Here is a 14,399-nt window from a genome sequence, read left to right as displayed (position 1 = left end):
TTTGGTGTGGTCCATGCCTGTGCTTACCTGCTCTTCCCTCAGCTTAGTATTCCATCTGTCACTGGGTCTTTGCATAGGCTTTTCTTCATGCTTGGAGTCTACTTCCTTCCTGCCTTTGACTCTTAAAATCTTTAGCTTCCTTCAAATCTCAGCTCATGGCACCACTTCTGAAATGTTCCTTAATTCCTCCAAAAGTTAGTAGCATCATCTTTGTCAATTTTCTTTGTATTCTACTGAGGATAATGGATCATAGTAGGGACCTTAAAGGCCCTCTAGTCCAATCCCTGCATTTTATAGGTGAGGAATCTGGAGCCCAGAGTGGTCAAGCAAATTTGCCCAAGGTCACACAGGTAGAAGGTGACAGATGCAGAAGTTAAACCCAGGTCCTCTTCCTTGAAAGTCTTCATTTCCTTGGTCACCTCCCCATGGCTAAGTCAGGACTCAGATCTCTTCATGAGTGCACAGGTCATCTTCCTTTTTGTCAGTGTAATCCTAGTGCCCTGCATGTAGTAGGCACCTAAGAGATGTTTGAATTGAATTGAACTCTAAGAAAAGTTTCATAGAATTTAGCGTGTTGTTATTTTTTCTTCTTTTTTTCTGGAGGCTCCTCCACTGTATTTAAAATGGGTACCTCTTCCCTATAGATGCTCACTTGGGATTCCAATCCAATCCAATTTTATTATTTATCTTTTTTATTATTTTATTTTATTAAATTTATAATATGTGATATATTATATTATTTATTATCCAATTCCAATCCAAGTTTATTAAGTCTCTACTGTATACAAGGCAACACGCTAGGTACTGGTGATACAAAGACAAAAATGCTCTCAAGAAACTTTCGTTCTTCTGGGGAGAGACAATATGGACACCGAGTTCATATAAGTGATAGCTGACATTTATTTATAACAACCTTTGTTGTTGCTCAGTCATTTCAGCTGCGTCCAACCCTTCATGACCCCATTGGGGGTTTCCTTGGCAAAGATACTAAAGTGGTTTGCCATTTCCTTCTCCAGCTCATTTTACAGACGAGGAAACTGAAGCAAACAGGGTGAAATGACTTGCCCAGGGTCACACAGCTAGTAAGTGTCTGAGGAACTCAGGGAAATGAGTTTTCCTGACTCCCAGGCCTGGCACTCTATCTACTGTGCTACCCAGTTGCCCTTTATAACAACAATAATAGTAATAATAGTAATGTCTAACATTTCTTTAAAGCTGTTTTACAATAATCCTTTGTATTTAAATGCTGGTTGTTATACACAGACTCTTGGCAGGTTTGGGAAAGAGGAATTATTCTCCTCCCACCTCTTCTCTACTCCCTCACCTCCCAAAAGAAAGAAAAAGCTCTGAGGTAACAATACAGCTCTACAAACAATAATTCCACATCACATCCACCAGAGCAACACAGCATGAATCCACTGGTGATGCTTTCCATTTAAAGACAAATGCTGGGGTCCTTGGTCAAAAGGTGGGGGTGGGGGAGAGAGAGGCCAAACGTAAAGCATTCATATCCATCTTAAAATCATTACCTGGTCCCTTAAGGAGTCCCTGAAGTAAGGAGGGAGTCGGGAAAATGTATCAGGTCTTTCTTTTCTTTTTTTTTAATAGATTGTACACTTCAGCAGCTGAAAGGGTATGAAAATTTAACGGAATTTTTAATGTCTTTCTAGTTTGGCTAATACCGCAAAGAGATCAGCCCAGCTGCTTCTCACCACAAGAGCAGACGGGGGGCTGGGGAAGCAGGATCACGACTCCTGAGCTCCTCGAATTTTCTCCCACTGTTCAGTCAGCAGCTTCTGGAATCAATCACTCACCATGGCTGGAGTCTCAGGTCTGACCCAGTGACCAGCAGCAAGTCTGAGCTGTGGATTCTCAGAAAAGAGGCGCTGTATTGAGAACCCTCAGGGATAAGAATGAAGGGTAACCTTCTGGGTTTCAAGGTCAGAGCTGAGGGCATCAGTTAACTCTGGGTTGAGTCCAACAACCTGGGAATTTGAGGGAGCTTGTTACAGGGTTGAACCATGGACCCCAAGGGGACTGAGGTGTTATAAAGAAGCAGGAATGTTGGGCATTTCCAAAGCCCCCTTTTAGAGAACACTGAATTTAAGGGGACATTTGGGAAGGAGAACTTGCAAATGGGGAAATCAGGACATTAGTCCTCTTACTGTAATTTCACTTGAGCTGAACCTTGGAAGGGGTAGCAAGTCCCAACAAGGAAGAAGAAGAAGAAAAACCCTCCAAGGGATTTCTGTGCAAATCAAAAATGGGGGACTTTCGCTCTAACTTTGTTTTTGTATCATGGGAGGATGGATAAAAGAATTGGAAGGGACCTCAGAAGTAATCTGTCTAACTCTTCCTTTCAGAGGTGAGTAAACTGAGGCCTAGGGAAATGAAATGAATTCCCCAAGGTCTCTCAGACTGTAAATAGCCCAGGTGGGTTTTGAATCCAGGTTCTCTGATCTCAGAAACTCCTCTCTTTCCAGTACATTGCTGATGTCTAAAACCATGATAAATGTATTTTCAAGTAGTAAAATGCCTGTCGTACTATCTCCAGAAGGAAAATGCCGAAGGATTTTAGCAATTAGTGAGGACCTTCCTCACTATAGGTCTGCAAGCAGAGGCAAGAAGGTTGTGGAGGGGATTATTTTTCAGGTGTGGGTCAAACTAAATGGACCTTGAGGTCCCCTGCCAACCTAGCATTCTGGGATTCTGAAATTAAAGAGGAAAAGGGACCAGCATTTGCAAAACACTCCAAGTGTGTTATCTCATTTATCCCACAGCAATGCTGTGTGGTCACCACTATTATTTTTATCTCATTTTACAGGCCAAGAGCCTAAGGCCTAGAAATGTTAAATGTCATTCCCAGGGTCACACTGCTAGAAAGTCCAGGTTCTTCTACCTCCGGATTCTATTTTTTGTTTCATTTTGTTTTGTTTTAACCATCCCATGTAAAGTCTCCAAAAATCACTTCCTCTCTTTGGACCTGAGTTTCTTCATCTTTAAAAGAGAAGAGTTGAACTATACCAAGGGTTCTTAACCTAGGGTCTGCATACTTGGGGTTATTAAAATATTTCCATAACTTCATTTTGATATAATTAATTTTCTCTGTAATCCTATGTGTTTTGTTTTATGCATTTAAAAGCATTATTCTGAGAAGGGGTCCCTGGGCCGCACTTGACTACCCAAAGGGTTCATGACACAGATAAGGTTAAGAACCCCGAAGTAGGTGACCCCTGTCTGAGCTTGCTTCGAGCTCCACTATTGTATGTCTCTGTAACTTAAAGGAAACAAAGGGATAAATACAGATATAATTGTCAGTGTTTCTAAATAGCTCCTGGGCCAACGTAGACAGCAGTCGCGAAGTCCGGTACCCACCAACATCTGAAATGCATTACCTCGAGGGACAGTGCAGTTGTCCCTGCAAACCAGCCCTGCTGGCTTGGCCAGGCCATTCCTGGAAGGACCATCAGCTAAAATAGCACTTCTGGGAATTGGAGGGCCACGGGGAACTGTGGAAGGAGAGTTGCTACCTTGGGGTTACTGGCAAGAGATTGGTCGTGGAAAATTTCAGAACCACTTCCCATGCAGAAACCAAGGTCACACTGAAAACAGCAGATCCTTTCCCCTCGGGCTGCCTCTGTGTTTCCATACATGGAGTCTGGGGAACGACGGTCAGATCGGCCTCCTTGCTGTTTCTCAAAGCTGGCACTCCATCTCCCATCTTTGTGGGCTTGTGCCGGCCATCCCTAGTGCCAAACATCCACTCCCTCCTCATCTCTCAGAATCTTCAATTTCCTTCAGAGCTCAGCTCAACAGCCACGTTCTACATGAACAAAGCCTCCTCCCCGAAATCACCTTATATTGGTCTTGAATTTATTTTGAATGCAAGAGAGCATAGTGTAATATGCCAAGAGCTGAATTAGGAGCCAAGAAGACCTGAGTTCAAAAACCATCCCTGACACAGTGTGGTTGTGTGATGGTGGGCAAGCCACTTAAACCTCAATGTTCTAAGTAACTCTCTAAGCTGCAAAACAGTGCCAACCTGAATGGGTAGAGATTTCCTCACATGGGAGTCCTTCCTCTACACCAGTGAAATCACAGGCCCAGGCCATGCTCCTGTATTTTGCAAATACTTTTATGTCTACATATCACCTTCCCCCTTCCCTCACTAAAATTGAAGCTCTTTCAGGACAGAGACTATTCCAGTTCTGTCTTTCTACTCTCTGTACCCAGCACAAAGCCTGGAATATAGTAGGTGCCTAATAAATGCTGATTGACTGAAAGACCCAGAGCTGTTATAGGAAAAGAGAAATCAGAACATTATTTCAGGAGTGGCATTATGGCTGAGGCTCCATATGCATGGTGGTCTCATAAGTCAGAACCTTGGTTGTAAAGGGTTGGGAGGTCAAAATGGTTGTGGTAGATAGAAAGATCAGCAGAAAGAACATTGGATCTAAAATCAGAGAATCTGGGTTTGAATCCCAGATTTCCCATCCGTATGGCCTTGAGTGAGTTATGTAACCTTCCCTGGCCTCAATTTCCTTCTCTGTGTCTCAAGGAAGAGAGTACAAGGACTGGTTTTGCTTCTTTTCATATCCCCATCACTGTCACAGGCATATGGTAGGCGCTTAACAAATGCTGATTACTTGATCGGTTGTGCTCTTTTCAGTTCTTCATCTATAATTCCATGATTCTGTGACCCAAAGATGAGAGTTTGTTTCAGGCGTGGTAGAAAGTCACAGGTTTCTAAGCTCCTCAGATCTGAGATTTAGAGTTGGAAGGATCCACAGAAGCCTGGTGATCCAATCTCCTCATTTTACAGTTGAGGTCTTCATTACAGACAAGGACAGCTCTAAGGTTTTGTGTCAAAGGAAAGGAGGAAACATAGTTGAAGTTGGGAAAGCCTTCCAGGCCTCATGTTTCTCTATCCAAGCAGTGGGACACTCCTTGGCCACTGTCTCCTGCCTTCCTGCGTGGTACTCTCTCTTTCCCTCTCCATATCTGAATGAGTTCACCCAGAAATTCACATTTGGATAGCTGATTGCTATCTCCCTGTCTGCAACCTCAGGGGTGGAAAAACAGTCAGTCTGACCTGAGGGAGACCTCATTAAGGCACTGGATTTGGAGGATCTGGGTTTGAATCTCATTTCTGTCTCTTACTGTACGGCCTGGGACAAACCACAAACATCTCTGAATTTCAGTTTCTTCATCTGTAAAAGGAGAGGATTTTACTTAATGATTTTTAAGGTTTTTTTTTTTCCATTTCTAGTCTCTGATCCCTTGCTCTATTCCTCTCTGTGAAACATCCTACCTGCTCTCACTCCAGAACTTTAGTCTATTAGCCCAAAGGCTTTATGGTGTCATTCCTGGTTGTAATCTTTCAAGGCAAGCTATAACGAGATCAGTTCTGGACCCAGTGCTGCAAGTCAGTGGGCTATCCGGGTAAGCCCCCATTGTTGTCTCTGCTTCGTCCTCCGGGATCTTTTGAGTATCTCCAAGTAAATCTGGTCACCTCTTAAATGGCCAAAAAACAAATGCCTTTGTCCATCAGCACCAACTGGTTCCTCTGATTCTTCTATGAAAATTCTTTTTTTTTTCCTGGCAATGCCAATCACTGTTAGTCAATGAACATTTATTAAATGCTTACTATATTCTAGGCCCTGCAATAAAAGAGGCAAAAACAGTTTCTGCCCTCAAAGACTTCTGCCCTCAAAGACTGTACGTTTGAATGGGAGAAATAACATGGAAACAAACAGATAAATACAATATATATGTGTGTGTGTGTGTGTGTGTGTGTGTGTGTGTGTGTGTGTATACATACATATATAAAATGGAAGGTAATTTCAGAGAGGAAGATGCTTGTTGTTAAGGGACCAGAAAAGGTCTCCTGCAGAAGGTAAGCTTTGAGCTGAGTCCTGACAGAACTCAAGGAAACCATGAGCCCCAACGGTAATCATCCAAATGATAAAAAGAGGTTCCCATGTATAGAAAATGACAATAAAGCCCAGAGATCTTGAGTGTCTGGTATGAAGAATAGCAAGGTTGAGGCCTTGTGTGTACACAAATCAGTTGATCAATCAGTTTCCCCATCTATAAATTGAGGGGGTTGAACTAGGAGGCTTCTTCCAACCTTAGATCTATGAGCCTATGACCAATCACCAAGTACTTATTAAGTGCCTCTTATGTGCCAGGCACTTTGCCAGAGATGTCACCATATTCCCCTTCCTTATGGACCACTCAAATGACTCTGGGAAGGGGCCAGACCACAAATCTAGGAGAAGAGGCAGAATGTAAAGTAAAGAGAGGACCAAGTTTGCTAGCAGGTGACCTTGATCAGTATCATTTCTTTATCATTTTGTAGGCACAGGAACATAAGCAAGGTACTTCCCTTCCTGATGCCTCACTTTCCTCATCTAGAAAATTGCGATATTGTATTACTTACCTATACTACCAGGGGTGATCTGGGAGAATCTTCTGATACGCCAGACTAAGACTTTCCTACAGACCAGGAGAACCTATCAGAAGCTTCCTTTATAATATCCAGAGAACATTCCATAACCCTTAAAGTTCTTTAAAAAATGTGATTATAGCATTTTGCAGCTAGAATGGACCTTGGTGAGTGTATATTCCAACCTCCACATTTTATAAATGGAGGAAGTAAAGTTTATAAGAAGACAGTGAGGAAAGAGAAGAAATTATTTACTCTGAGTCACATAGCTAATTATTGGAAGACAGGGAACTAGAAGCCAATTCTCTTGACTCCTAGCCTAGTTTCTTTCAAGGGTTGGATATAACTTTGCAAAAGTTATTGTATGCTGTCTGAAACAAGCATATATACATAAAATCTGTACATATTAAACTGATATCCTACCAAAAAAGCTAAAAAATAGGAATGTCCTCTTCGTATAGTGATCTTTCTACCTGCTCTGCTCTTCTTTTCTTCTTGGTTTCACTTATTTTTATGATAGGCAATATGGAGGCAATATGGAGCCCAAATTACATGGTTCCAGAATGGAATGTCAACATTTATTGACACAGTTCATTTTACTGAAATACAGATTGATTTTGTCATATAATACTTGGTTTGCACTTTCTATTAGGCTGCGGCATAGTAAGTTGTTCTAATAATGTTTTAATTATGAAAGAAATTCCATTAAGTTCTTTCAGCTTCATGAAACTTATCGTTCTATTCTGTAGGATGCTTTTCCACACTGACCCACCCAAAATGCTTTCTTTATAAAAGATGACTTTGAACAGCAATATTGTATCACTGGAAACATGCATGCTTTGTTACTTAACACTGTAAATTGCTTTGCCCCGTCCTTGAAATGCACCGTATAAATATTGCATTTGATCTTTAACTTACACTTCATAAATAATTTATTTCAAAAATATTCTTCCATGAGGCCATCAGTTGCTGAAGTGTTCGTTTTCTGGTAAAGCATTTATTTACTGCATGAGCTCTCAGTGCTTGGTAAAGGATTTGCTAAAAGCTGCATATGGAAGGAATTATGGTAATTGTATTAACACTGAAATCTACAACACTGAATGCTCAAATCCGCTAAAAGGTTTTGCGCCTTTATACCCCCATCTCAATGGGCACAGACTCCATTGGAAATGTTTAACACTTCATGGACAGGCTTCTGAGAGTCATTTTTTTTCCCCTAATCACTCCAAGGAACAGTAAAACATTTCTGAATGGGGCAATTGGGAGATTTTTCTAAAACTCTTACCTGATAACCAACATGTCTGAAGTATTTTCTATGTTATATCCAAAAGGAAAGAACAAGTGGAGAATATTACAGCTAAGAATATAAGGAAATCTCATACAATTAATTTTGATAAAGGAACTGATTTTAATTCACAAACGGCAATATTCTGGTTAATGATGTGTCTCCTTAGGACATCCATTAAAAGTCCATTAAGTTAACAGGAAAAATCTAATAAAGTTACCCTGGAAATTTTCTGGTAGATTAACATTATGGACTTTTAATGACTGCTTCCTGTAGGTATGGCTCTATTAGCAAGGCTAATATACTAATTAAACTTGAGCCTGAAGTGAGAAAAAACTGCTTAGAGATGCTGTACTAAGCAAAATATAGATAGATAGATTTCTCAAGTACAAGAATTAAGACTGGTACAGGCCCCAAGTATGCTAAGAATATTAGAAAATGCTACTATTCTTGCCTCCATCAGCTACCGGGCTAATAGGATGATAATAATAGGGACAGGAATAGCAACTAGAATTATGTTTCCATGGATACAGGGAACTCCCAGGTGAGAAAAAACATAATAATGGAAAAATAATAACAATAATAACATGGATTTTTGGAACTGTAAAATAGGCAACAGCTGATTTAGAAAATGTCCCAACAAGACTCCCAATCTAAGGCAGTGATAGATAGATGAACATCTACTCAACACAAAGGAGGGAAAAGATTGATAGATATTTTCACAGCAAATGATAAACAGGTAAAAAAAAATTACAGACATACTTCTGGAACAAACAGACATACTTCATGGAGCAATGGTAAGGCTGACAAAAGGCACAAACTACTGGATTTGTCACTGAGAGTGGTTTGCTTATGAAAATTTATGAAAAGCTTAGATCCCAATGTGGAACTGAAGTCCCTCCAGCAAAGGAGCAGTCAAAAAGGGTCGATCATGAGGATTTTTGTTTATAGATGTGGTACTTTATGAAAGTGGTACAAGCTTAGTACCCTGCCATCAGTAATTATAGTGAATTTGTCTAGGAAGAAGGGAAATTTGGTCTCACACAGAAACTTCAAACTCAGTTCTCACTTTCCTGGTGGCAGCCAGGTGGGGAAGAAAAACATCATGAGATAGTATGTTCCTTGAAGACAGAGATTCTTTTTGCCTTTCTTTGTACCCCCTTCCTTAGGACAATGTTTGAAATATAGTAAGAATTTAAGAAATGTTTGTTGAGTTTTAATGTGTATTGAGCTCTCAGGCAATAGCTAATAACAGCTAACATTTCTATGCCACATGAAGGCTTGCAAGTAATCTCAGAGAAGAAGGCAGTAGCAAAGGTAGGGAGGTGAGAGAGGAGGACAAGGAAAGAGTTCTTGCAGAACTGAGTCTTAAAAGAAGCCAAGGTGGCCAGGAGGTAAAAGTGAGCAGGGACGACATTCCAGGCATGAAAGACAGCCAGTGAGAATGCATGAGGCCTTGTACAAGGTACAACAAAAAAGCCAAAGTCAATGGCTCTCAGAGTACATGGGGGGAGTGAAATGTAAGAAGAGGGGAAGGGTAGGAAGAGGAAGGGTAGGAAAAGTTCCAAAAGACAGAGGAGTTTCTTTTTGAACATGGAGGTAATAGGAAGACACTGGAATTTATTGAGTAGGGGGCAGTGGATGACACGGTCAGAGAGGCTTAGGAAGATCAATTGAATAGAGGATGCAGGGGAGAAGACCGAGGCAGAGAGGCTAACCACCAGGCAACTCAAGTCCAAGTGTGATATTATATTCCTCCTTTTACAGAAAGAGAGGCTGAGAGATGTTGCCCAGGTACACAAAACGGATAATAAGTGTTTGAGGTCAGATTCCAACTCTAATCATAATATTGTTCCCCTGCCTCAAAGATCATATATTCTGGTCCTATAGTCTGCTCTGTTCATTTTATAGAGAAAGATACTAAATCCTCGTGGGGCAAGGGGAGGTTTACTGAACCATAGTGATAATCTCCATCTAATTATTAGTTAATGGCAGAGCCAAGATGAGAGTCCCCAGAGTCTCAGACCGGGGCTCTTTCCACATCAGAGCCCCTTAGCTCTTTAATATGTCTGGCATATACCAATGCTTAATAAATGCTGGTTGACTTGACTTGTTGTCTTTTCTTAGTTGAGTCAATTATAAGAGCTTAACCTGAGTAATTAGACTGATTATATCATGCAAATGCCATGTGGGTTGTCTTATAATGATCCCAGGAATCTCTTATGTCAACACAGCATTGACATAGCTTGAAAGTTGATTATCTCGGTTCATGGGACCTAGAAATAGCACTCGTTGATTCCTAGAGAGGGCTCCAGGGTCAAGAGCCGGAAGGGGCCTGGAGGATAACCTAGTCCAAACTCTCATTTGACACTTGAGGAAACTGAATCACAAGGAGATTAAGTGACTAGTCTGCGGACATAAGGTAGTAAGAACCAGAGGTGAAATTTGAACTCTGGTTGTCTTATCCCGGAGCCAGTGCTTTCCCACTAAGTTGGGCCACCTCCACAAATACAATTTGGACTAGATTCCAAATCTGAGGTTCTGCATATAACCTGAATTAAACTCCTACAGAGAAGTATCTGTTATATTTTTCTGGCCTAAGTTTCTATATTTTAATAGTATGTGTATTTCCACCTATTTTTGTCATTGTTGTTGCTGTTGTTGAAGTTGTTGGCTCAGACCTGTGATTTCATCTTCACTGTGGAAAATTTCCTACCTAGAATTTCCTCCACCAATACCAACTGTCAACTATACTCATCCTAGTGAGTGTGCACTCCATCACTATAGGTCGTGATCTGCCAAAATCCTTCCAGTCTGCGCCATTCTCATTCCCACCCTAGAAGGGGGCCACCAGGGGGGTGCTGGTGTTCCCCACCTAGAGCGCTCAACTTTACAGCTGAGTTACTACTCCACATTCATTGGGGGGAGTTTCCATCACCTGATTTCCCTTATCCTAAGCCAGGAATTCCTCACATCAATGAAACCATAGGTCCAGACTAGATGAGAAAGGATAGATACACAGACATATCCACGTGTCATCCATGTATATCTATAACATGTGTTATATGTGGTACCATTTCTTTCATTTTTTTTTTACCTATTTTGCTGTAATTATCAGCCACAAAATCTTCCAAATTGATCATCTTCCAGAAACTCTCATCCCATCCACTGTCAGCAGAATAGGTCCATTTGCATACCAACGGACAAAGAGATCTAAGGAGATAATGAAATAGAGTTAGAAGTATTGACAAGCTTTCCTTGGGCTTCCCAGGGGATGCCTGATTCGAAGCTAAGCACAGTCTAAGATGGCACCTAACCCCTGGCCACATGACAGTCAAATTCTGACTGCCCAAAGCACCTCAAATAGGACTATGAAAAGGATACCAGCAGGGAGTAAGAAGACCCAGGGTCCTGGCCTATTTTGCCACTAATTCACTTTGTGACCTTGGACAAGTCACTATCCCAGTCTGAGTATGTAAAGGCTGACCTTGTACGAATAGAATCAGTAGCCAGTCTTATGAATGCCATGAATTGAGGGGTATCAGCAGGTGTTTATTCTCCCATATCTCCTTCCCTGTACTGTCTGGCATGGAGCTGCTCAGACATTCCCCTCTCTGGGTTCGAGTATTCACTGATAGAGTATAACATAGAAGGAGCAGAACCAGCACGGTGTAAGGGATTATGGAATTATAGTCCTTGGGTGAGAAGGGGCTTCCTAGGTCATCTGGTCTGGTTCTCTCATTTGACAGAGGAGGGAAGTGAGGCCCAAAGAAGTTTCATGACTTGAAAAAGCAGTGACCTGCTTGAGCTCTCCACCAAATGCCTCCAAACACCTGTAAAAAATGGCTTTAAACAAATTCTAGAGCAGAAGTTAAATGATTTGTCTAAAATAGCCATGTAAGTGTCAGGATTCAAATCCAAGACCATTGATGCTAAATTCAATGTTCTTTTCCCTATATGATGCCATCATCTCAATAAAACCAGATTTAAGGTCAGAAGCCTTAGTTCTGGTATACATTAATTATGATGCATAACTACCCTGAGTCTCAGCTTGCCCAGTAGTAAAATGGGATTAGAATTCTTGTCCTGCCTAGCTCACTGTATTGTTATTTAGGCAGGAAATCAATTAATCAAACGACATTTATCATATGTCACCAACACTATTCAAGGACACACAAAGACAAAAATAAAACAACTTCTGCCCTAAAGGAACTTAAACTTCACCAGGGGAAACAATATTTATGAATAAAAATCTATACAATATAGAAACTAGCCTCAGAGCTAGGAAGACCTAGGGATCAAGTCCAAGCTCCGACACATTCTGGCTGGGTGACCCTATTGGCAAGTCACTCGCCTTAGGCAACACTTTAGGATTATGAGCTGCAGAGAAGGTGCTGACCTCCACTGGAAGAGACAGTCTTCTCATTCAATGACTCCCTATGTCAATGAAATTGTAGGTCCTTACAAGGCAGTTTGGAAAGAGGCACATCTGTAGAATCCAGTCATTTTCTTGATTTCTCTTTTTTGACATCTATGAGGTCAAGGTCACTTACATGAGTAGAAGTCATACGACTGTCACCCATGGAGAGCCCATTGGTTCCACTCTTGGATCTGAGGCCTTTCATTACCTCTAACCAGAGGTAAGCATATAATAGCGCCTAACTGTCGTCGGTCATTACTATTGCTCTGTGGCTTGGCATTTGCTTGGTCTAGAAACACTTCCATATAATTTTAATCTATTTATCATGTGTCCTGAGGATATTTATCCATCCTACCTCCTTCTATAGCTTCTATAGGGTAATAGGCCCCAGGGTTCATCAATGGGAAAACATTGTCATTTCGACGCAAGTAGAGCCTGGCATCTAGGACTCCAACCCAGGGTTTTAGGTTCAAAGTGTTTTGTTTTCATTATTCCATAATATTGTTCCTTACAGCTACGTCTGCAAGTATACTATTCAGCCTGTTTTACTATATAAAGATGGAAACAATTTCTTTCCTTTTTTCCTTTAGTATATATTAAATCTATCTATTAATTCTCCACCACCTATTTCTGAAATGGATTGTGTTACAGCTTCAACCAGAAAATATTCAATATTGTTATTCTTTTCAAAGAGGTGAATTCTTTCATTAAGTCTACACCACAGATCATAAGTAACAATATTAACAATAACCAGTTTTTATATGGCATTTTAGGGCTTGCAAAATGTTTCACAGATATCATCCTATTTGATTCTATGAATAGCCCTAAGAAATGGATGCTATTATTTTCATCCTATATTACAAATGAGGAAAACTGAGTTTGAGAGACTTGGGGCAGCTAAGTAGCACAGTGGATAGAGTGCCGGGGCTGACGTCAGGAAGACTCATCTTCCTGAATTCAAATTCTGCCTCAGATACTTGCTAGCTAGTGACCCTGTGCAAGTCACTGAACCCTGTTTGCCTCAGTTCTTCATCTGTAAAATGAGCTGGAGAAGGAAATGGCAAACCATTCCAGTATCTTTGGCAAGAAAACCTCCAATGGGATCATGAAGAGTCAGACACAACTGAAATAATTGAATAACAACAACAACAACAAAGTCTGAGAGAAGTTAAGTGACCCATCCAAGGTCACATAGCTAGCAAGCATCAGAGGCAGGATTTGAACTCAGGTCATCCTGACTCCAAGCAGAGTGCTCTTGCCACTATATGACCTAGTTATCTTCACAATAAGAGTATTAGGAGAAGGGGTTAATATAGGAAAGGAGATTAATATGACTCCAGAGCTCTCAAGCTTGAGATGGCTTGAGAGGCAATCCCCAGTGCTCACAGTGACCAAGAAATCTCCCTTTCTATATAGAAAAGCAGACCAGGATAACACTTCTTGGGCACTGAAAATTTTTCTCCTCCTGCTCTACTCAACTCAGGTCAACAATATTTATTAAATGCTTTCTATGTGCCAGGCACTGTGCTAAGTGATGGTGATACAGATAAAGGCAAAAAAAGTCTCAGTTCTCAAGGAACTCACAGTCTAGTGGGGAAGACAATTTTCACATGACTATGTACAAACAAGATAAATACAGAAAAAAATTAAAGATAATGATTAGAGGGAAGGCAACCTTCAAAGTAGCTATTTCAATGTTAACTGTTATTTTTCTTTCTGAGTCATATGGTATTCTTCAGGTCAAACCAAGCAGTGTAATTCAGGAAAAGTCACTCCTCCCTTCTCTCAGCCTCAGTTTCCTCATTTGTAAAATGACGGTGGTAACCGATGATCTCTAAGGGCCCTTCAACCTCTGAATTTCTACAATGTTAGGTCAAATTTCATTGTTTGATGAGAGTTCAGCTCCATCTTCCTTTCTTGGAGCCCCACCCGTTCAAATACTCTACCAGATCGAATTTCTGAGCTATTAGGCACCTTTGTATACTGCGCGCACATAAAGGCAATACAGTTGTAAAAATCCTGACCATATAAATTGAACCCTTAAAGCTGTTTTTGGCCAGGAACAAGAAGAACTTTGGACTTGCTTACTTAGGCTTAAAGGAAAACACACCAAAACCTTACAGTTTGCAGGATTGCAGAGACCTTGGCTCTATCAGCTATTTCTCCAAAGACGGTTTTTTGTTTTTTTTTTTTGTAAAAAGCCATGATTGTGTTACTGCATTATTTATATGCAACTCACAGTATTT

General features: G+C 40.8%; 1 protein-coding gene across 5 annotated transcripts in view; it reads right to left on the bottom strand.

Annotated features, from left to right (window-relative positions):
• The window catches only part of FGGY (FGGY carbohydrate kinase domain containing), a 532,436-nt gene that overhangs the window by 282,820 nt on the left and 235,217 nt on the right, over positions 1–14,399 (bottom strand). For all 5 annotated transcript variants that reach the window (XM_027852828.1, XM_027852830.1, XM_027852831.1 and 2 more), the window contains one exon: positions 10,831–10,946. In XM_027852828.1, coding sequence (XP_027708629.1) covers positions 10,831–10,946 — 116 coding nt within the window. The remainder of the gene's footprint in view (positions 1–10,830; positions 10,947–14,399) is intronic.

This window comes from Vombatus ursinus, unplaced genomic scaffold (assembly GCF_900497805.2).
Source record: "Vombatus ursinus unplaced genomic scaffold, bare-nosed wombat genome assembly UNPS02009824.1, whole genome shotgun sequence".
Lineage (NCBI taxonomy): Eukaryota > Metazoa > Chordata > Mammalia > Diprotodontia > Vombatidae > Vombatus > Vombatus ursinus.
Note: the sequence above shows the minus strand (reverse complement) of the source record. Positions and strands in the feature narration are given on the sequence as shown.